Source organism: Canis lupus, chromosome 1 (assembly GCF_003254725.2).
Source record: "Canis lupus dingo isolate Sandy chromosome 1, ASM325472v2, whole genome shotgun sequence".
Lineage (NCBI taxonomy): Eukaryota > Metazoa > Chordata > Mammalia > Carnivora > Canidae > Canis > Canis lupus.
Window position 1 is genome coordinate 80,555,784 of NC_064243.1, and position 24,175 is coordinate 80,579,958.

The 24,175-nt window shown below is 36.3% G+C and overlaps 1 protein-coding gene across 8 annotated transcripts in view; it reads right to left on the reverse strand.

Moving 5' to 3' along the window:
- Positions 1–24,175, reverse strand: part of CEP78 (centrosomal protein 78) — a 33,132-nt gene that overhangs the window by 5,916 nt on the left and 3,041 nt on the right. Inside the window, exons 2-17 of one of the 8 annotated variants that reach the window (XM_049091809.1) lie at positions 23,723–23,895; positions 23,554–23,626; positions 22,416–22,519; positions 20,762–20,936; positions 18,571–18,684; positions 17,197–17,261; positions 16,869–16,980; positions 15,636–15,653; positions 14,278–14,413; positions 12,863–12,908; positions 11,413–11,541; positions 4,313–4,390; positions 2,819–2,985; positions 2,149–2,320; positions 1,785–1,832; positions 800–1,061 (exon numbers count right to left, since the gene is read on the reverse strand). In XM_049091809.1, coding sequence (XP_048947766.1) covers positions 800–1,061; positions 1,785–1,832; positions 2,149–2,320; positions 2,819–2,985; positions 4,313–4,390; positions 11,413–11,541; positions 12,863–12,908; positions 14,278–14,413; positions 15,636–15,653; positions 16,869–16,980; positions 17,197–17,261; positions 18,571–18,684; positions 20,762–20,936; positions 22,416–22,519; positions 23,554–23,626; positions 23,723–23,895 — 1,872 coding nt within the window. Of the gene's footprint in view, positions 1–436; positions 1,062–1,784; positions 1,833–2,148; positions 2,321–2,818; positions 2,986–4,312; positions 4,391–11,412; positions 11,542–12,862; positions 12,909–14,277; positions 14,414–15,635; positions 15,654–16,868; positions 16,981–17,196; positions 17,262–18,570; positions 18,685–20,761; positions 20,937–22,415; positions 22,520–23,553; positions 23,627–23,722; positions 23,896–24,175 lie in introns of those variants that run through there. The other 7 variants (XM_049091801.1, XM_049091805.1, XM_035707028.2 and 4 more) reach the window with 7 other exon arrangements.

A 24,175-nucleotide genomic window follows, 5' to 3' on the forward strand; every position in this document is an offset into this window, starting at 1 on the left:
CTCCCTACCTTATATGGTTGCTGTAATCCATAAATATGGCTAAGTACCTCAGTAAATATTTGCTGCTCCAGTTATCATGAATTAGGATATGCCGATGGCTTCTGATCAAGTGATTTATAATATTTCCACATTTAACCAAATGTTAAAATGCTCCCATTTATTATCCATCTCTTTCTAGTGCCTTATCCTGCTCTGTTTATTTTTCTCTCCCTCCAGAGAATATTAGTTCCATGAAGGTAAAAGTTTTGTTTTGTTCAGTGCTGAAAGCAGTAGCACCCAGAATAGTATTGTACATATTAGGCCCTCAGGAAATACTTGTTGGAGGACAGTGGAGAGTAGCAAAAAGAAATCTCAATAGTTTCATTACAATAAAAAGAATGAATAATCTTTCTCTAGTGGCTCCCAATATTATATTTTAAAACACCATGTGCCAGAATGAAAATGTAAGAAATTTATTAAAATTTGAAGGCAAAAACATAATTTCAAAATATTTAGACCTATGTCAGGTGTGATACAGTATGGATGCTTTCTTGAAATTCAAAATCGGATCCAAGAGTATCACTTTCAGAATGTTCTAGTAGATTCAGTTTACTTTTAGTTGTCTTGGATGAAACAGTCACTATTCTACTTTCTTTCTGGACAGAAACGTGTTTTTTCAAAGACTCACTTTTAACTGGTTCATTAACAAAGGGATCATTTTGCTCCATTCCTTTACTTCTCCGATTTACAAGTGAGTCAGAGCAGGAACGCAGGTCCTTTCTGGGCTGTTTTTTAGCATAGCATTTTTTGGTATATTCACCTGTTTTGGTCATTTTCTCTGAAGAAGATCTGCTATTTCTAGACAATTCATCTTCTTTTTTTTGGCTTCCAGTTCCAGACATCACATCTGCTGAAGGAGAACATGTTCTTGCAATGAATTCTTTGATAGAGTCCTGCCGCTGCTCACTGACTGGGACTCCCAGGTTGTCTCTAGAAGTTTCTAAGGGCTCCTGAGTGGAAACAGGGACACGGAAAGAGTCGAGAGGCAAAGGAATTCTAGCATCACCTGTAATTTTCTGAAACTGGAGGGAAAAACAAAAGGAGACAAAACAAAAATTCAGTGATGAACAAAGCCAATCATTAAAAAAATAGTCAATGACTTCAATGCTACTCTGTGATCTTATTATTAAGATAGTCAACTGATTAATCAGAAGAGTTTAGATCCAGTGTTTTTCTAACTATATTTTGCCAGTTGATTCCCAACCTAACTTAGCTTTATCCACAGCAACGTCTAGTACATTTTTAGAGTTTGTGTTTGGGATGATTATCGCCCATTTCCCGTTCCTTCATTAAAAATAATAAAGCCCAGGGCACCTGGGTGGCTTAGCGGTTGAAAGTTTCCCTTTGGCTCAAGGCGTGATCCCGGGGTCCTGGGATCAAGTCCTACATCAGGCTCCTGCGGGGAGTCTACTTCTTCCTCTGCCTATGTATGCCTCTCTCTCTCTCTCTCTCCCTCTCTTTCTCTCTCGAATAAATAAATAAAATCTTAAAAAAAAAAATAAAGCCCTATTCCCTAAGAAAATTCATTTCTTTTCTATCCTCCAGGAACATGTAAGCAGTATCCAATTTGTGAGGAGACTGAAGCTAGCCAAGATCGGAGAGGAAGAGAAGTCTCCAAGGAAGGCCAGGAGAAAAGCAGATGGGTTGTCCCCTCTTGCTTCCATAACTGGGAGGTTAACTATAACATATGATTGCTTCTGTTGGGATTACTTATTTTAAAGAATTATCTGTATCTGTACTTGTACCTTCATTAGTGTTCCTTCATTGTAAGCTGACTGCATACAAATAGAAACCTAGATGAAATATGAATAGAATAGACATTTACACAATTTAAAATTTGGAATGTTTTCTCTAATGTTTCATTTCTTTCTTTACTGAGGATAGCTTGCTTTAAATCGTAAATTTTCATAACACCTTCCAACTTTCTTATTTGTAACTATACAATATCATGAAGTGGGTATAAATGTACTGATTTCAGACTTGGAAAGGACCCCAAGAGGCTCCCAAGCATGCGAGTTATTAGAGATGGAGCATCATTATTTTCTGACTTGGTTATTCCCTTTTGGTTAGTAACTCTCAGGATCATTATGTTCTGTCCTGTCCACTTACCTGGATATTTTGCATCTGTCCTAAGGGGTTCTGCTTTGATTCTGGTTTTTCTTCTTCAAGTGCCTTTTTTTCGTCCTTAGGCGGACTACTAATGGTAGAATTCATCTGGGGACGACCCAGTAAATGAAAATCTGACTGATCTATACCAGCTATTGTGGCAAGCTGCCCAAGCCTGGACAAGAGGAAGAAAGAGGGAAAAAGCAAAGGTTATTATAATTGCATATGAGCAACTTAGATTTCCCCATACCTACAATCATGAAATACCTCTAAAATCTTAAAAGCCAAGACCCTACACCAGACATAAGCCCCCATTCTCTCTCAATCCTCAGCCCTTTCAGATTCATGCTCTGGGATATCAGCCTGTGCGATCGTTGAAGCACCCCCTTTCCTTCCCCAATAACGTAAATGTGTCAGCTTCTAGTACACACCCAATGCATCACCTACCTTTCACCTTACCTCTTTTTTACCACCTTTCCTCCTGTTTCCAAAAACGTGTTTTCCCCTAACAAGCAGCTTTACCATTTTGCATTTCTTCTAATTCTTCATCTTAATAAAACCCTAAATTACATGCTAAATAAGACTATGGAAACTATGAAAATTGCTCATGTTCCTTAGCAAACCATCATTATGGATGTAAAGAGAATAATGCCATCAAGTGAAATTAACTAACCCAGCATCTTTAAGAAGGTCTAAGAAAGCATGGAACTTCTGAAAAGAATTCTCAATGCTGCCCAGAACACCTTCATCATCCAGGATCATGTTTGTCAATGACTGTGCATGCAGGGCTTCAGACAAAGAGAAGTTTATATTTCTTAACTGGGCGTTCTCATGTTCCAGCTATAAAAGAAGGTTGAAAACGTCTGACATGATTATCTTTCACTGTCATCAAAAGAAAATAGTTTTTAAGCAACAAAACTTAAATAAGACATTTCAAATGTGACTAATTTGTAATTAAACTAACTTTCTGCTAGTAAAAACAGAGACCATATCACATAATAATCACAATCCAGAGACACTCAACAAAGTTTCCTATCTAACACTCAGGTGGTATATCAATAAACCAAAGTTACTGTTTTATTAAGGATCTTTCAAAAGATCACTTTTTTTCTAGTTGGTTATACTCAAAACAGACCCTCACTTACATTAGAAAATTATTTGCTTACATTTCCCTTTAAATTAGAAATACAGTCTGATTTGAGCAAAGCATATTCTAACTTGGCTGGATGTTTAAGGATTAACTTTACTGAGCAAAATATTAAATGTCTAAATTTAAAAGTCCTAAATCATCCCCAACTTATTAACTCTACGATGACCAATATTCTCCTTGGCTTCTTGAAAACGTTTCCTCCCTTGCATGGCCCCTCCCCCTTACCACCTATTCATCTAAAACTACAGATAAGCCAGACTCTAGTAATTTCTCAGAAAGGCCCTTTTGTTCATGGTGCACCTTTTACCTTAACAGGTGCTCAACCTTTACTGAATGAGGTAAGCATCCTTCAATTCAATACATGCACCTGCAGAAATTCCTCCCTAAACTTACCTTATAATAATAAATTATATTTATATACAACTTTTGAGCTATGTCCTGCACATTAGCTTAATGTAATTCTCATAGTATTTTTTTATCTTTCACTGCATTCTTAGCAGTTTTCTAATACTCTATACTTATTTAAATTATTCAGTGCCAGTAAAGAGTTTCACATCTCACATGTTACTATATATGCAGTATAAGCCTAAGTGCTTTCTTGAATTGAAACATCATGAACAGAAAATAAGCTAATGTCATATAAGAATACATACACACCAAAAAAACCCCTAAGAATTTTACTTTTTTTTTTTTTTAAGTATGCTCTATGCCCAGTGTGGAGCTCAACATGGGGCTTGAACTCTGAGATCCAGGAACTGAGCTGAGATCAAGGGGCAGATACCTAACCCTAAGCCGACCAAGCCACTCAGGTGTCCCTGAGAGTTTTACATTTTAAAAACGTTTTCTGGAATAGAGATCACATGACCACTAAATAACGGTAAATACAAAGGTTCATATGAATGGTACAACCAATTTGCAATATGTTAGTTTTAAAGTTTATAACCTGCATGTGCATGGCTTAAGATCAAATAAAAATAAGACCAAAACACTCAAAAAAATAAGAAAAAACTTGTTTACCTCACTGACTCGTTTATCAGCTTTAAGCCTTATTACTCTTTCTTCTTTTAACTGTTTTAGGCACTCCTCCAGTTTTTCCTAGTGTGAAGAAATACAGTATGTATTACAAACAATTCTTAGTATAATATCCAAAAGCCTTTCCAGTTACAGATCTCACCAAGGATTCAGGCGCAGAGCCAGAAGTAAACTCAGACTTCAGGATTATAGTTTATTATGATATCATACCATGCTAGTGAAATTAATTACCCAAAATACAAAATTAACATATTAAAAATCTATTTGAATCCTATGCTTTCCAAAATAAGTATGTGGCATCTCACCATAAAAGGTCTATGTGTAAAATATACTAAGTCAGAAATAAAAAACTAAGGCCATGAAAGGAAAGTTCTACTTCTATTTATGGGTCCCTTTATAATAGAAAGCCTTAATTAATATAGTTGACCCACCCAAATTATGTAACTATAGATTCAAATGTATTTTTTAAAAAGCAAACATTTATAAAGCACTTTACTAGGGATCCCTGGGTGGCGCAGCGGTTTAGCGCCTGCCTTTGGCCTAGGGCACGATCCTGGAGACCCGGGATCGAATCTCACGTCAGGCTTCCGGTGCATGGAGCCTGCTTCTCCCTCTGCCTATGTCTCTGCCTCTCTCTCTCTCTGTGTGACTATCATAAATAAAAAAAAAAAAAAAAAAAAAGCACTTTACTATGTGCCAAGCCCTGTCCTAGTAGGAATTTCCTGAGTATTAAATCATCAAAACCCTACAAGGAAAGAACAATTATTAACTCCATGTCATTTTACAGGTGAGAAAACAGAGACAGAGAGTAGGACACCTAAGATCATGTCACCTAAGATCATTAAGTGGTAGAGCCACATTTTGAACTCAGGAAATTGGGTGCCATGCCTGTTCACAGAAGTGGTAATCTTCCCATTCACTGATGTCAATAAAATAGAAGGCACGTTGGTAACCCTCCTTTGATTGCCAAGAACAAGCAAGTCCTTACAGTGGGGAACATTATCTGTGGCTGGCAGTCCCCCGACTGACAGCCAGCAAAGAAAGGAGGTTCTCTGTCCCACAACTCCAGGAACTGAATTAGGCCAATGAACTGTATCAGTTAGGAGCCGATTCTTTCCCAGAGCCTTATGATAAGAAAGAACACAGCCTGATTGACATCCTGATGTCAGCTTTATGAGACTAAGCAGAGAGCTTCGTCATGCCATACCCGGACTTCTGACCTCCAAAACTGTGAGCACATCAATAGGTGTTTTTTTTTTTTTTAAGATCTTATTTATTTACACATAGAAAGATAGTGAGCACAAGCAGAGGGAGCAGCAAAGGGAGAGGGAGCAGCAGCTCCCCCTCTGAGCAGAGACCCCAATGTGGGGCTCAATCCCAGGACACTGAGCCATCCAGGTCACGACAGGCATTGTTTCAAGCCACTAAGTTCACAGCAATAGAAAATTAATATACTATGCAACCCCCAGGTTCATGAACAAAATAAATGATTTTTATTGTTTTAAGCCACTGTTTTGGGGTGGTTAGGCAGCAATAAATAAATACCTATATTTATTAAGACAACAAGGTATATTTATACATTTTAAAGGCTTTTGAACAATCACTTAAACAAAGAATTTCAACTTAAAGTTTAGTTTACCCCTGGTACGTGTGGGTTGAGGGGGAGAACTCTATTATATGCTGTCATTGAAAGAGGAAAGTAGTAACAGTTTCTGGACAGTGATTTTTAGTACATATCAACAATCCTACACCCAGGAATTTACCAAGGAAATTCCCAAACATGTGGGCAAAGATTTATCTATCAACATGTCATATAGAACTGTTTATAACTAAACCCTAGAAGCCAAGAGCTTCCAAATTCAGTTGCTTTAAATAAAAACAGCATTCTCATATGAAGGAATGCTCTACGAAGCCACTAAAAAACACTGACAAGAGGTCTTTACCAGAGTTAATGAATGGGTTTCAGGAGTTCGATATTCAAAATGTATCTGTGTGTTTTTCTTGGGAGATAGTCCATAAGCTTCATCTAAGAGTCTCTGATGTAGAAGAGTATTTAGCGACACAATAAACTATTTTTGATACTTTTTTAAGACAAAAGGGTAGATTAGGTGTGTGTATAGAGAGAGGTGGTTTTTATTTTATTTTATTTTTTGTTTTTATTTTCTTTAATAAGTTTTTAATTGTTTTAAAAAATTTGATCAGCGAACATACTTTTTATGCTCAGAATATATACTCAAAAATTAAAAACTAGCCTAATAATTTCAAATTCTTTAATGTTTAATCACTAGTTGAAGCCAGCCAAAATTTTAATGGGGACAAAAGAAAAAAAAATTGTAAAACTCCTCTACTTATTTATATAATGGTTTTAATATTTAAAACTTATTTCACAGAAATTCTAAACATAATTTTAGAATAAGTATACATACAAGAAACTCTCACCACAATCAGAGAAAGTGCAGACTGAAATGCTCCATTCTTGACTAGCTCTAACATACAAATAGTACAATGTGCAATTACATGAAATAGCTTCTCCCTCTAGTGGAGGGAGTGAGAATATCATGTTGGATTCTTTTTTTAAATTATTTTTTATTTTTATTTTTTATCATGTTGGATTCTGATAAAAGTATATATACTCTCCTCCTACAAAGTAATTTGTGCTCCTTAAAAAAATATGGGACCAGAACATTAGAAAGTAAAATTTCTTGACATTCTGTTACGTAAATTAGACTAATGATCAAGTTTTGGATAAATTTTCCTTCTTGTCATCTGGCTTTGCTTCCTCTTCCATACAATGGCTAGTTCGATTTTTTTTCTGGAATAAAGCTCCTATCATACTGTATCTCTAATTTTATATTCAATTTTTTTCCATTTAACATTGGATCGATCATTCTTTACATAGTCAGGGATTCATAACCTTGATTTTTTTTAATGGCCTACAAAATATTCTATTGAGCAGGTCTGTCAGTTCATGTAATCATTCCTTTATGGTCAAACATTTAAATTCTTTCCAACTTTTCAGTATTGTAAAACAAAATAACTATTTTTATGAACAAAGGCTTTTTCCTATGTAGAATAACTGTCTTTCAATAAGTCAATAAAAATGAGTTTGAGCTCAAAGCAAATGAACATTTTGCAGGTTCTGTGATACTGATCTCCACACTGCTTTCCAAAAGATTCCTAAGATTTCATTTTATTCTTTTTTTAAGATTTTATTTATTTATTCATAAGAGACACAAAGAGAGGCAGAGACACAGGCAGAGGGAGGAGATGCAGGCTCCACGCAGGAGCCCAATGCGGCACTCGATCCTGGAACTCTAGGATCACATCCTGAGCCGAAGGCAGATGCTCAATAGCTGAGCCACCCAGGTGTCCCAATTTCTAAGATTTTATTTATTTTTTTATTTTAAAAATTTTTTTAAATTTATTTATGAGAGAGAGAGAGAGAGAGAGAGAGAGAGGCAGAGACATAGGCAGAGGGAGAAGCAGGCTCCATGCACCGGGAGCCCGACGTGGGATTCGATCCCGGGTCTCCAGGATCGCGCCCTGGGTCAAAGGCAGGTGCTAAACCGCTGCGCCACCCAGGGATCCCCCAATTTCTAAGATTTTAGACTGCTTTCAGCACTGTATCACTTGGTATATAACTTCTACTATGACTGTTGGCTTGCTTCCTCATTTTAAAATACAAGAAATCTAGGGGACAGGGCGTATTTTATCCCAGCACATGTCCCTAGCACAAAGCACATTGGTAAGTAATCGCTGAATAAGGAAAACCTGTGTCAAAACAAGATCTATGTGTATAATTAATAGTTATATTTTTCTTTCAGAGTATATTTTAAAAATTCAAAATCTCTGGCGCTACCCCTTAGCTATATAGCCTTGGACAAGTTCAGTAACTCTCAGCCTCAATTTCTTCATCTCTAACAAGAAGATAGGTTCCCACATCACACAGCTTTTTTGAGGATTACATGAATTAATGCACACCTAAAACTCAGAACTGAGTGCTTGGTATGTAGAGTATGTTCAATTAGTGCTAATGAGGGATGCCTGGCTGGCTCAGCAGTGGAGCGTCTGTCTGGCTTTGGCCCAGGGCGTGATCCTGGAGTCCCAGGATCGAGTCCCAAGTCCAGCTCCCTGCAAGGAGCCTGCTTCTCTCTCTGCCTATGTCTCTGCCTCTCTCTCTGTGTCTCTCCTGAATAAATACATAAAAATCTTTTTTTTTAAAAGATTTAAAAATTAGTGCTAATGAATATATGTGAATGCAAATAGCAGTGAAGGACTCAAAATGAAATAATCTCAACTCACACATCCAGCCTCCTAGACGCAACGTTTCTTCAGGCAGGTTTGATTTTTTTTTTCTTAAGTCATCTCTACACCCAACATAAGGCTCAAATTCACAACCCTGGGATTAAGAGCTGCATGCTCTGCCAACTGAGCCAGGTGCCCCCATAAGCTGGTTCTAATTGTAAAATATGATATGTGTACTAAAGTACATCTTTACATGCATGCATCCCTAAATATTCCCTTTAGTTTTGTCAACTCCTAACTCCATGTAAGGAGAATCACAGTATATGCAGTCTTCTAGTCAAAATGGTTTTTTTTTTTTAAGATTTTATTATTTTTTTATAAAGATTTTATTCATTTATTCATGAGACACACACAACGAAAGGCAGAGACACAGGCAAGAAGGAGAAGCAGGCTCCATGCAGGGAGCCCGATGTGGGACTTGATCCCGGGACTCCAGGATCACACCCTGAGCCAAAGGCAGATGCTTAATTGCTGAGCCACCCAGGCATCCCTCAATATTGTTTTTAAAAACTCATCTACATTGTTGCCAGTAGCTCTAGGTCATTAAATTTTATTGCTTTATAGTTTTTGCACTGTATGAATACACATAATTTTAAAAAAGATTTTATTTACTTGAGAGTGCACAGGCACACAAGAGCTGGGGGAGGGGCAGAGGGAAAGGGAGAAGCAGACTTCTTGCTGAGCAAGGAGCCTGATGCGGGGCTCGATCCCAGGACCCTGATCTCATGACCTAAGCCGAAGGCAGATGCTTAACCAACTTAACTATAGGTATCCCTGTAATTTAATTTTTAATACTTAATGGACATTTGGGCTGTTTTCAGCTGGTGCTAATGCAAGTAACACACATGTCCTGTTGTACCAGCTAGTAGTATTCTAGTAGTATTCTATTATACTATTCCATAATAGTGTAATACAATCTATTCTATTCTAGTACTAGTACTATTCTAGTACATATACTGGGTGGGCAGGGGAGAGGAAAACTCATCCGGTCACAGGGTATTTATACACTTTCAGCTGATAAACAATGCTGAAGGCTTTCCAAAGTAGCTGTATCAATTTATATGCCCGTATAAGCACAGGGTGTGAGATTCCTATTATTTTCCAGGTCTAGGATTCCTGTTATCAGACTTCTTTTTGTTAATGTAATTGGAATATAGGGATTTCATATTGGCTTTAGTTCATTTTTCTCTAATTAGAGTAAATGAGATTGGACACTTTTCTATATTTATTAGCTGTATGGATTTCTTTTTTTCTTTTTTTTTTTTTTTTTTTTAAGATTTTTACTTATTTATTCATGAGAGACACAGAGAGGTAGAGACCTAGGCAGAGGGAAAAGCAGGCTCCTATGGGAAGCCAGATGTGGGACTCGATCCTGGGACCCTGGGATCACACTCTGAGCCAAAGGCAGACGCTCAACCACTAAGCCACCCAGGTGCTCCTGGATTTCCTTTCTTTTTTTTTTTTTTTTTTTTTAATTTTTATTTATTTACTTATGATAGTCACAGAGAGAGAGAGAGAGAGAGGCAGAGACACAGGCAGAGGGAGAAGCAGGCTCCATGCATCGGAAGCCTGATATGGGATTCGATCCCGGGTCTCCAGGATCGCGCCCTGGGCCAAAGGCAGGCGCCAAACCGCTGCGCCACCCAGGGATCCCCTGGATTTCCTTTCTTAATGAGGCTTTAGCCATTCTTATTTTTAATTCTTCTCCATTTCCAAACTTATGTGTTCATGTCATGATGAAATTTTAGACATTAATTTCCTACTTCAATAAATATTAGTTTAACTACACTTTTTCCTATGACCACTACTCTCAGTGAAGTCACATCACCAGTAGTTTTTCCATTGGTCATGACCTCTTCCACTTGCAGTGATATTCTTAAAAGTCTGTATTGTTTATCAACCATAAACTCTCTCAACACCCCATTTTGGGAAATGAAGACATTCATGTCTTTTTCCCTTCTTTCTACCTCTCGGTTACCTTTCACACTCAGCTTTTATGTTGTCAAAACTGATATTTACATTTTGTTGTTTTCGGTTGAGAGACACTAACATCAAATAGTGAGTGGTCCTACCAGGTATCTGTTTTACGTTTTTTTTCTCCCCTGTCAGGTTGTATGCTCTACTCAACTCTCAGGCAAATCATGGTTATTTTCTACCTAGGAAGGAGAGCAGAACGCTTCCTGGAAGCTCATGACTGATTGGCTTCTCTTATGTGTAAGGAGGCAGGCAGTCAATTATAAAAGGGAACCCCCAAATACCCTTGTCTAGAGATCAGGTTTATTGGGCAATATAACACCCTATATTAGGCTATTAATCTAACATAGGTTCTTGAGTTTTCTTATTTTGGGAAGGGAGAATGTCAACACCAAAACCTTATTTTCAACTTTATGCTTATAAAAAATGAAATTGTATTTTCCTTTTAACAAAAAGATAATTCAGCTAGGATTGCCAATTTCCTGGTCTTTACAGTCAGTGCACTGAATCAACTGACTATGTTCATTCAGAACTCCGTTTCCTTGAGTTTATCTAATGATCATTAAGGTTCTCCCTACATCTAATAGTCTATCATCCTAAGGAAAAGAAAATATATTACTGTTGACATGTTTTGATTTTTATTTCTCAGAATTCAAATGTCTACTCTTGACTTAGACAGCCAAAGAATTATTGAGGAGAAGACAGAACCCATGTGCAAGCTCATCCAGTGCCATAATCAGATTTCTGCCCAATAACTACCACCATTGAAAAATAATTTCTGGATCTTTAAAATGGTAACTTAGTACCTGTAGTGCTTCTTGTTTTAAACTGGTTTTCTCAGGTTCTTCTTGAACACTTTCAGAAGAATCGTCGACCTCTTCAATTTCTGAGGAGGAAGGACTCTCCACTGTCACAGTAACAGGAAAATCTGATTGCTTAGAAAAAGAAGACAAGGTTGTCGAAGAGATACCAAATATTACAGGACATTTAACAAAAGTGATCTGGGGTATCAAGTCATTATTTATAAATGTCCTCCACTGCTTAGTTTAAAACAAGCAATGACAAAGTAAAATGACAGTGACTTATTTTTGCTGTCACTGTATAGAATTCTCTCGTTAAGATTATTATTAGGAATCATCCATATTATTTTATTAACTTTCCTTCACATAAACCAAGTGAGGAGCCAGGGAAAACACTTTTCTCAGATCAACTTTATACTGCAGATGAGAAATTTATTTTCCACTGTCAGGCACAAAAAGTCTGGAAGAAAATTTAGTTTTTGGAGGAAAATTCATCAGAAGGGGGCTGATAAGAATTAGAAGAATAATTAGAAGCCAACATATCTAGCAGGAAAAAAAAACATGAAAATTAAAAAAAATAAGACACAATACACAGCTAAAACCAACCCATCAAAAACCTCATTATATCATCCTTAGGCTACCTTGAACCCAAACTACTGTAATGGTCATACAATTCTGTCAAGTTTCGCTGTCACTGGAATGTATGTAGTTCAGTATGCTGTTTCCAAACATTTGAAAACTGACCTGATCACAAACCCATACAAAGTCTATAGGTCAAAAAGAGGAATGCTGGGATTATACAACTGCACAGAAGACAAGTCACTAAGACATCATTTCAACCACGGGCAATAAATCCCACAGTACAGGAAAATTCCAATGGTAGAATGAGGTACACGGCCCTTCTTCTGGGCATGCAGGGGGCAGGGCTCACATCTGGGATGCTGTTCTCTCAATTCAGCAATGTTACCTTACTCAGAGCAACTATGCAGTCTCCCAGGACAATGTGGAAGGAGAACCTGACATTCTGATGGGACTGATGGTTCAAAGACCATGAGGCAGTAGGACAGGAGAATGTATACTCTGGGACTGGCTTCTTTATTTTGCCTTTGGGATCTGGAACTTATACCTTTCTTGAAAACATAAGGACATGCCTGAGAATGACAGCTCCATGTGTTGGGTCCAGAATGGAAGTCAAATTCATTTCACTGGGTAACAGAGGATATATGGACTCTGAGAAATGACTTCCCTGTTTACAGATGAAACCACAAGGTCCCTAGCATGTGTCATACCCACACACCCATAGTGTCATTGGGATAGCAACCAGACAAATTATAAATGGATTTATTTCAGAGAGGGAAATGTTTCCTGTAAGGCTCTGCATAGTTTGAAAAACAAAGAGAATACCCTCCCATCTTTTCCATTTAACCTATATATTGCAAATATAAGAACTACATACCTGCATATGATTATATACATCACGAGTTTTGATTAATGGAAAACCCCTAAAGAAATACCAACAAATTAAGTTATACTTTGATGTGAACATCACCAGGTAACACCAGCTTTAACAAAATTTGCTAGCATTATGTACAGCAATACTATTAATAATACATATGGGGACACCTGGGTGGCTCAGTGGTTGAGCATCTGCCTTTGGCTCAGGTCATGATCCCAGGGTCCTGGGATTGAGTCCCGCAGTGGTCTCCCCACAGGGAGCCTGCTTCTTCCTCTGCCTATGTCTCTGCCTCTCTGTCTCCCATCAATCAAGAAATAAAATCTTAAAAAAAAACATATAAATTACGTATAAATATAAGTAAGTTCAAAATATGGATCTGGGAGGCTATGCTATGGAGAAAATTAAACAGGATTTAGCAGACTAGTTTGTCATAACTCTGAACTGCTGAGGGGCGCTCTCACTTTCTATGTTCAAGATGGTTTCGAATCCAATCTAACTTCTTTGACCGATAATCACTCTCCAATTGACAACTCTTTGTGATCAGAACGGTCTTGATTAGTAAGTGTCATAAAAAGAAGATATGGAATCACAAAGTCATAAACCTAAAATGTAAAGACTGGGGCCTGGGAACTAGAGTTTATGCAATAATAATTCACATCATCATCTGCAATGGAGAGTATATTCATCAATTCAATGTGAGTGACCAGACAGTTATTTTACATAGTACCTGCCTCAAGTCTTCTTTAAAATCAATTCTTTGTTTTCTTAAGCAATTATTAACCCCAATTTCTTGAATACTACACCAAGTAAGTTACTTGAAAATAATCTATAGCAAACAAATTCACTCAGCAGGCCTAAAATTATGGTTTGACCATTTAAAGAGACTTTTATACTTCTAGGATAAAAATTGCTATGCACAGCTAACCCCCTGGGTAAGTAATCAGCTAAAGGTTGTTAAATCTTATTTGATTTCCTAAATCTGATTCACTAAAATGAATTAAGCCAGTTGGCTGAGTTAGACTAAGTATAATCCATACTCCCCATCCATTGTGCAGTAAACTATTCCCCATGCCTAAAATGTCTTCCCTTTTCCTTATATATCCAAGTTCCTCCTCTTGCATGTAGGGCCTGGCTCAATTACACCCACCTCTAATGACACCTTTCTCACCTGTATAAGTGGAGGTAATTTTACCTTCTCCTGATACCCACAAGGTTACATTTGTTGTGACACTTAAGGAAATAACTCCCAATTATAATTATTTTTTTGTTTTTCCTCCTTCGAGGACTCAGTAGGCAGAAGCTACGTGTGAGTTACTGTTTTTCCGCTATAGAAACTACTAGAGACCTCCCACAAAATGGAAGCTCCAATATGAAAATGTCGGAATGACGAAAGACAGGGAATAAATATACTCCACCTGCTCCTGTTTGCACGTTCCGCTGTGCGCCAAGGCAGGTAACCAGACACGCCAGGAGGGAGAGGTTCAGGAGCATAATATTCTTTACCAAGGGAGTGTATTCTTCCATTACTTACAGGTTTCTTTGTGGTCACTCCTATGTTTGTGAAAGCATTAAAGGAAAAAATCAAGATGCACTAAATGGTGACAGCGCAATCCTCACATGTTCACATTTTTAAAAGAATAAAACAGGCACCTGTCAGTGATGCAAGGCCATTAATAAAAGAATCATTTTGTAAAAATGCTTTTACATAGGCTAGCAACGCTTAAAAATATAAGTTCTCATATAGTCATAGATCACCATTTTAACTAAAATATAAGTATATGAGATGTACAAAACATGCAAAAGTAAATAAAAACTATATCCCAGAGAATGAACACTCAGTTGATTGAATCTCAGAATATCTTTGGTATCTCTGAATTTCAAAGACAGAGAAACACTGGTAACATCCATGATTTCCGCCAAAGAGAATCTGAATTTTCAAGACCAAAAGTTCCATTTAAGATTAATTTCTCTGTATAAAAATAAAGTAACAGGACTGAAAGTTGCTAAATGGAAGGTTACCCTCTATAAGTCAACTTTCATTGCTTATTTGATTTCATTTAGAAAACAAAAAAACAAAACCCATTGGATAAAAAAGCAAGATATGGAGACTTAGCCTACATTTCAATACTAAAAAGTCAAGTATTCTTATATGAAATATTTAGTAGCAATAACTAGACTTACATGCTAATATACTTGACTTAAAACAAACCATATATTGACATTTAAAAATGTCAAAATATTGAAATTGACATTTAAATATTTTTTCTGTTACTGAAAAGAAGTAATACAGGTTTGTTCTATTTATTCTTCTAATCTATTTTATGACACTACCTTAGCAGCACTAGGATAGCATGAGATATAAAGCACATATGGGGTCATAGAGGGCCAGTACTTCATATAGTGTAGCTTATTGATAATCACCACATGACCCTGTGTGTTTCTCTGGATAAATCTGTACACCTCTTAAAATACATTGAAGCTTCATTTATCTTGTGCTATTTTTGTTTTTTAATATAATCTCAAGGAAAAAATGTTCTTATACATGCGTTTATATGTGTATACCTTTCCCTTTACTTTCAATAAAATAATGCTAATGCCATCTGTAATTAAATCCAAAAGAGTTCACACTTATTAGGAGATAAAATTCCCATTAAAGTTCCTGTCTTCTTTCTGCCCACATGATTACCATATGAATGTGACACAACTCACACAATTATTTAACCCCTATACTCACCTGGATCTAACTATATAGCCAGACTCTGATTTGGCTTACCTCTATGTCTCCATATAACTGAGGCAAATACAAAAAAAAGCCCAAGAAATAAAATTACTCTTAAAATAGCTCAGTGAGCTTATATTAACTTCAGTCACATTTCCACTTTGTTTAATCATACTAAGAAGAATATTTTCTTTATTCTCATTCCATGAAGTCTTATTATATACTACCAGGTACTAAAATTACAGAAAACATAATATAATAAATGTGTATTTTACCTACATATATATATTTCTATTCCTAATATTTTATCAAAATACCGAGTTCTAAGAACGTTTCACACATGGTGTAAACTTTTAACAATAATATAAAATTAGCGTGACATCAACAAATCTCAACCTCTTTGTATATACTATTTGACTACTAAAATATCAGTTCTAAAATAAAAATTGGTAGAAAAAATTGTTAAGCTTTTGATTTAATAAATATTCTCAACTTATATTTAATATTTTGTTGACCAAACAAGTTAATGGAGAATCAAAAACATTATCTTTTAATAGTAAAATAAGAAATTGTATTTATGAAAATGTCTACAATACCATTAAAAAAATTACAGAATATTTAGGTTATTTTGAATTTTTATCTATCTATCTATCTATCTATCTATCTATCTATCTATCTATCTATCTATCTATTTAAAGTGGGCCCCACACCGAATGTGAGCTCGAACTCATCACCCTGAGATTGAGAATTGCATGTTCTACCAACTGAGCCAGCCAGGTGCCCCAAATTTCTTACCAATTTAAAAAATGGACTGATCAGCTCAATAAAACCTTGTGAATACATTAAAAAGTATGAATCATATAGAATTTTAATTTAAAATGAAGTAAAAGAAGAAAAATGGCAAATTATATTCCAGCTGTGTTAAATTATGTCAATATTCCATCCTGTCACCTGTGTGCCTATGCTGTCTATGTTAATAGATGCAGGAAGAAAAAATGAAAATCTTAGCCAAGAAATACATTCAAAATAACGAACTTTTTATGAAAACAGTTGGTTAATTTAAAAAAAAAAGGAAATATTAGCATCTCGTTTTTAAATTGTTTCTACATTCTACAAATTCTCAAAATCTGTATCAGAACATTTACAGTCCTTCCGATATGCATGTGATTAATATTGGTTGTCACCATTAGTATCATATAATTGGAAGAGTTTCCAATTTTAGCACTTTGGAGTACATATGGGGCATAAATTCTAGTGGTGTTAAAAAGCCAGGAGAGAAAGAGTTACCAATTCGAATAGTAGCCTTCCCTTTCCGACCACTTCCCAAAATTATAGTTCTCTTTTTCTGTCTAGCATTTTTGAATGGCTCCTTTACTGATGGAGAGGTTATCCACTGGTACTGGAAGAGAAATAATAAATAATCATTTCAGTTACAGGTAGTTTATAAGGATTTGATCTCAATTGGAAATTACAGAATTTTGAGAAAAGCCATTTGTGTTGAATTGATTTAAGATGACAGAAAAGAGCCTTGATAGTTTTATTTTATTAGGGAAAAAAAAAAAAGAAAAACACCCAATTAAAGAAAAATTCTTCCTAGAGAACTACAACATGTTACCTCTGACTTGGCACTCCTTCCATTCTGGAGAACTTTTTTGATAACTGCTTTCATCACAGAATGATCTAAAGTAAAGTAAATTGAAATTATAGTAATTGCTTCCCAACAATTGGCTATTCCCATTTAAAATAAACACCAACTAATTGATGCTTTTCACATAAAATTAAATATAAACCTCACATTATGTAATTATATATCTATTTCCCTCTTTTGAGTATTCTAATTTCTTGCTCAAAAACCTAAGATGAAACCATGCCCCCTCCCATATTGCCCACAATGACTACTCTTTTGGCAGCAGCAAAGATCAAATCTAAATACTTTGGGTCTAATGTGGCTTTGGATATCTTTGGATAGAAAACAGAGAGTCTGGGCACTGTCCAGATGCTTAAATACCTAAGGGGCACCTAACCATCAAACCAAAGTCCTGACATTCTCTCAAAGCCGCTCCTCTTCTTAGCCTCCCTTTTCACAGTGAGTGGTACCAACCCACTGTATCCCTTCTCATCCAGGACTTCTTTATTACTATTTCCTTCATACCCCACATCTGATCTATCTGCAAGGCTTATTAGCTACACCCTCAAAACGCAACCTGAATTCAACCACTTCACCAGTTCCAACCTTCCATGACCTCACTTCATGTCATGCTCTCCCCCTCTCAGTGCTCTGGCCATGGTGGCCTCTGTGCTTTTCCTTAAACACTCCATCCACCCTGTCACCTATGTGCCTGCGTATGCATGGCCTCCTGGTCCCAGAAAGTGCTTCCTCCAGGTCTCCCATGGCCTGCCACTCTCTTCATTCAGCTTTCCCCTCAAAAGTCATTTCTCCGGTGAAGCTGTACCCTGACATAATCTAATAGAGCCCTACTGGCCCCCTCAGGGTCTTTATTTTATGGTGTTTTCATACTTTCTGCTTTCTAAAATTACACTGCTCCCTCATTTCTACCTGAACTCCTCCACTAGAATGCAAGCTCCACCAAGGTAAGGCTTTTTGTCTATCCGATTCACTGCTACATTCCCAGTGCCTAAAGCCTGTGTCTGGAACACAGAAAGGATTCAAAAATTACTTGCTAAACTGAGAAATGAATGAAATGCTCTTTCCAGGAATGCCGAGGTTCCAGGGAAGGAAATTACTCTCTTGGGGGAAGCTAGCTCATTATCTAGGTTCACCTTGTCCAGTCAGAGTGGCAACCAAGAGCAATTTACAAATATAACTCATTTTCATTAGTAAATTATCTGCTAAAAACACAAGAGAAGTACAAGATTAGGAAAGTATAATATTAGGAAAGCAAACACATTAGGTTTTAGAAACCATCAACACATGAACAAATTCTTTGTTTTGCTATTTGTTAATCAATTTAAAAAAGGTGTGACATACCAACGAGTGGGTTTTTTCTTATATCCAGAATGACCAGCGTTCTATTGGTTTCAAGGGTCCTTAGTAAAGCCTTTGCTCCTTCATTGGTGAGGCCACACTGCTGCAGGTCAAGTGCTTTCAATGAAAGACAAAAGGTCACTTGCCACCTCTACACAGATTTAACATACAGACAATTTTCACGTATTCATGCGTGTGAGGTTTCCGTACAAGAAGTCATGGTAGGTTTTTAATCTTGGGTATTGAAAAAATAAAAACAGAAAAGTATACATACATCCATAATACAAAATCCAATAAGAAATTCTTGGATGTGCCATGATTATCCTGTTATTAGTACTCATAAGTCACCCAGCATATTTTACAATATGTTGAAGAGTAACTACATGGTTTATGAGTGAAAAAAATCACAAAACGAAGCTCAGTTCATCATCAGCAAGGATACTAGTAGCAGTGTAAAGCTTATATCCAAAACCTAGGTGGAGCTCAAAAACCATGCTGCATTCTTTTGATATGATCTTGAGTTCCAAATCACTCTTAAAACTAGCAAAATAAAGTTAAAAAAAAGCAAAATAGCAGATATGTAATAATTGCTAGTTTTAGAAGAAAAAAGATAAAGAAAGAAGTCTAAGAGGATGTATATAATAACAAATCCAAAGAATGTGTGAATAGGGAACATACGCTAAGAACTTTTCATGAAAGGATAGTTAAGAACACTCTCCTTAAAAGGTTTAAGAACAGAAGAAATGATCATCAACACTAGTAGTTCTGAGGTTGAAGCACCTATTTATTTAAACCAAAGGGATTATCATAAAAGCACAGGTATAAAAAATATTACATAAGTGTTGACTCACATAAGCCCTTTTTAAAAAGTGTTGTGTAAACCATTATATTAAAGTTACTGGGGTCTTTTAAAACCCCAAGACACAGAGAAATAAGCCAGATATATGGAAACAATGTGATGTGATCCTTACAAATTCTTACCACTCATGAGATTGTTCCCAACAACTTTCTATGAATTTAACCCAAGAAAATAAAGAGATGTAGGCAAGAATGTGTTATCAGAGTACTATTTTTAGCAGTGAAAAACTGCAAACAGCTCCTATATCTAGCAAGAATGAATAAGCTGAGTGTCCTATGGCATATTCATGTAATGGGGCAGTCACTAAAAATGATGTGGCAGATGTAAATGCACTGACTTATCAAGACACTCCTATTATTAAAATAAGATGCTCATACTCTATTAAATGAAAAAAAGCTATAAAATTTGGAGTAATCCCACTTGCATTAAAAAAAGGGAGGGCTGGGGATCCCTGGGTGGCTCAGTGGTTTAGCACCTGCCTTTGGCCCAGGGCGTGATTCTGGGGTCCCGGGATCGAGTCCCACATCAGGCTCCCTGCATTAGAGCCTGTTTCTCCCTCTGCCTGTGTCTCTGCCTCTCTCTCCCTCTCTCTCTCTCTCTCTCTCTCATGAATAAATAAATTAAAAAAAAAAAAAAGGAGGGCTACTCACTTTTGTAGTTTTACAGTTTTTAAAAGTGACACAAGCCAGCCTTTGTGAGGGGAGAGGCCTCACAGACTGTTAAGGTGGATCATAAATTGGCATAGGATTCCTGAATGGTAATTTGGCAACATGCAACAAAAGTCTTAAAAATACATCACATTATAAAGTCCTTCCACTTTTAGTAACTTAATCTATAGAACTAGTACCAATGGTCACAGATATATGTATAATGTGTTCACTACATAATTGTTCCCAATAGGAAAAATACAAACTGTGTAAACCTAATTGCAAAGAATGATTAAACTGCTCCACGTCAATATAATGGAGAACCACAGGATACATGATTAAGTAAGAAAAGAGCATGAAATTTTAAATGTACTGTGAGTCCACTTAGTCTCTGAAGTGTACGAACATATTAATAGAAAAAAAAAAGAAAGAAAAGAAAAACAAATAGAAGTACAACAAAATGAACAGTGATTACGTCTGGGTATTAAGATTATGGGTAATTTTATTTTCTTGTTACTCTGTATTTTCTAGAAAGAATATGTGCAACTCCTAGAGAAGCTTAAAAGCACAATAAATGGTCTTAGACAAAATAAGGCTTTAAAAAAAAAATCCTATGACAATGGTATCAAGGCAAAAGCTACACATACTGGACATTTAAAAATTCATTATTTTCCATTTTAGAATTTACCTCTAAGCCATAAATCCTCACTGAGAGATTCTGCAAAAGCACTTGCACCAAGGTCACCAATGAGTGTGTTGCAATTCAAAGTAATGCGCCTCAAACCAGCCATACAGTCCAGATCAGGTCTCCTGTAACGAAGACTCTCAGCCCAGATTTCTTCGTGCCTTCTCATGGTCTGATACTTCAATGATTTAACAGGATGAAATTAAGACGTTTAGATAAGGAAGCAGGGTATGACCACTGAGGATGGCTTACGCCGGAGATTTACAGACACATACCAAGTATATAACCCGAGAGATTTAACAGTTGATTCTAGCTCAGGAGTCCAGTGACCTGGGTTCTAGTATGCCAGTGATTAGATTCTAGCCACTGGGAGACCTGTGGCTGATCAGTTACATAAACTCTGATAACCAATTACATTCTAGAAACTTCATTTTCCTTATCTGCCATGTCAGGGAAGTGGTTCTAAATTCTGTTATTGCTGAGGCTCTAAGTTCTATCATTCTGTCCTCCAGTGGTTTCCAAACACTTGATGGGATATCCTGCAAGTGAACTTTCTGTAACATGTATCTTATTTACTGGTAAATTATATATATATAGTTCTGTACATATACTTCATGTACAGTATAAACTACACAAGTACTTTTTAAACAATGCAAAAATAAATATAGAAGTTCTAATATTTTCTTCCTCTAACTTAATGGATCTCACTACTTTAGAGTATGCCACCAACTTTAGAGGCTGGCAATAGACAAAGCCAGTTTGACATGCCTCAAGAAATTGATGGTTTGATTTTTAACCATAGACAGAGTCATAAAGACATACCCAGTTCTCTATATTTTAACAGGGAATACTGACTTTAAAAGAAAGAAATCTTATTACATGCTCAAACAACAAAAGACTCAAAGCTTCTATGCCAAAAGCTGGAAAAAAGCTTTGGAAAAGCTTTGGGGGAAAGCCTGGATGGAAATGGAAAAGCATTGATGCCATTTTTCTATTAACAATAACTTATAAAAGCAACAAGTGGAAATCACAGCAAAAGGCTTACACGGTGCTTATTATGTGCCAGGCATTATTTTATAGAAACTAGTTCATTTAATCCTTATAATAAAGCACAGAGGCTAAGTCATGTGTCTACAGTCACAAGCTAGGAAATCCGAGAGCTGGAATTTGATACTAGGCTATTTGGCTTCAGAATCCATGCTCTTGACTTTCTATATCTGGGGTCAATGGGCTTGTTCTATACAGGCTCAAAGGTAAATTTTCCAGTTTTGTGGACTGGAAGGTTTCTGTTGCAACCTTATAACTCCATTGGTCTAGGAGAAACACAGCCACAGCCACTATGTAAGCAAATGGGCATGGCTATGTTTTAAATAAATTATTTATAAACATCAGGTGATGGGCTGTTTTCAAGAACTAAAAATACATGAAAGTACTATTTATAATGTATTATACATTAAGTCTCTTATTCCTAGGATTAAATGGACTACCCTTCCTAAGTGGTAGAACCCCAAACGAAAAACTGGTCATATTCTTTCAACAAAACTAAAACTACAATCACATGTATCAAAAGACAAAAAAAAGATCTGCCATCTCGTATCAGAATATTCATGTGCTTCAATCACATAATGTTTTCATGAAAGTTTAAACATAAAATCACCTTTAAGATCTTGGCCATGTGATCTGCTCCCTGCCATGTCAGATTACACCCCGTGAAGTTTACTGTCTTAAGAGTGATAGAGTTCTTTATACCTTGACAAATAACTAAAAGGAAAAAAAAAAAAAAAAACCACAGATACAATAAGATGAAGAGCCTATACAGTCTGGTCAATCCTGACTTATTTGCTTTTCTTGAGTCTACTGGAGGTTTATAGCTGTGTTCTTAAAATCACTACCTACAATGTTCCCAGGCAACTGATGGATTGGTGCATTCTAAAATATGTCAGCAATAAAGGGCTATTGCATTTTACAGCAAGAGTTTAATTCTATTTAGATGCTAAAACTGAATACTGTGAACCTGGCAAACTTTATTCCCAACTAGCCAGTAAAGTACTATGTATCTTTTGAGACATAAGGAAAACCTAAAAAAACTTGACTCCTCCTATTTTCATTTCCAATGATATAACTCAAACTCAGTTATTTCATTTAAATGCTAGTTATAAACCCAGTTTTATTAGGTACTATGCTATATGCTAGAGCAATATAAGACAGAAGACATCAAACTTAATTCCCTCAAATTAACATGCAGCTTTCCTTACCACGCTCAGACCACTATTGGACACAGTGAACACACTAACTCTTCAGGACCCCAATGAACAATCATTTTTCTCTGTGATTACTTCTATGATATGCCCCCACAAGCACAACTGAATTTGCTGGCCTTTTATATGTTCCCACAAACATTTTGCATATATTTCCAATTTTAGTACATAATACAGTGCACAATATAAATATGATTGTATACAGATGTTTTAACAATTTAAAGATAACTTTTTTGTCTTTACATTTTGCTATTTCCCTTCTTCTTAATTATTTCTTGAAAAAGATAAACACAAAAAAACAGAAAATATAAAATAATATATATTTGTGTGGCTTATGGCTTAACATGATCTTAAGTAAAACCAGTTTGGAGCTTATCCAGCATAACAAACTTTCAGTGTACAAGCCAGACGAGACCAAAGTTTGAAGAGGCATAGGGGATAATCCAGAAAGAAAAGGGACAGACAGTAATTAACATGCATGAAGGGAAATGTGAGATCATTCTGATGGGAAGAGACTTAAACAAGATTGAAACTTACTTTCTAAACCTCCATCTCCAATTGGACAATTTGCAAGGGACAGGTGTACCAAAGAAGTCGATTTATTCAATCCCTTTAATGGGGAGAAAAAGAGTTAAAATTTTTATTGCTTTAGTTTCCCCTCAAAGCAAATATCCAATGTTTGCAAGACACATTGGAGAAGGCTTACCTTTGTCAAAACAGTTAAATCTCTCTCTCTTAGCACTAGTCCATTTAGCTCCAGGTTCTTTAGAGCACTTGAGGCACTTAAACAACATTTGAGAGCTTTACATAACTGGAAGGTCACATCTTTGTTTCTTATTGCAGGAACACGACTTCTGCAAACTTTACTTCGGTCAGAGCCTAAAGCAAAATTATTGTAAAATACATAGTATCATCATTAGAGAGCATCTGCTCTGTGGTAAGGTACAGAAATGACGTCTGTCCTTAAAGCCCTCTTTAAGGAGGGACACGTGTAAACTCAAAATATCAGTCACATGAGATACAGAAATATAAACTATATGTGTACATGTTCCTATGAAAGCAAAAAGTTATATCTAAGTGATGGCTTCAAGATACCCTGAAGTTGAATCTAGAAAGAGAATGACCACATAGTCTGGGTGGGAGGTGCATGAACAGCAGA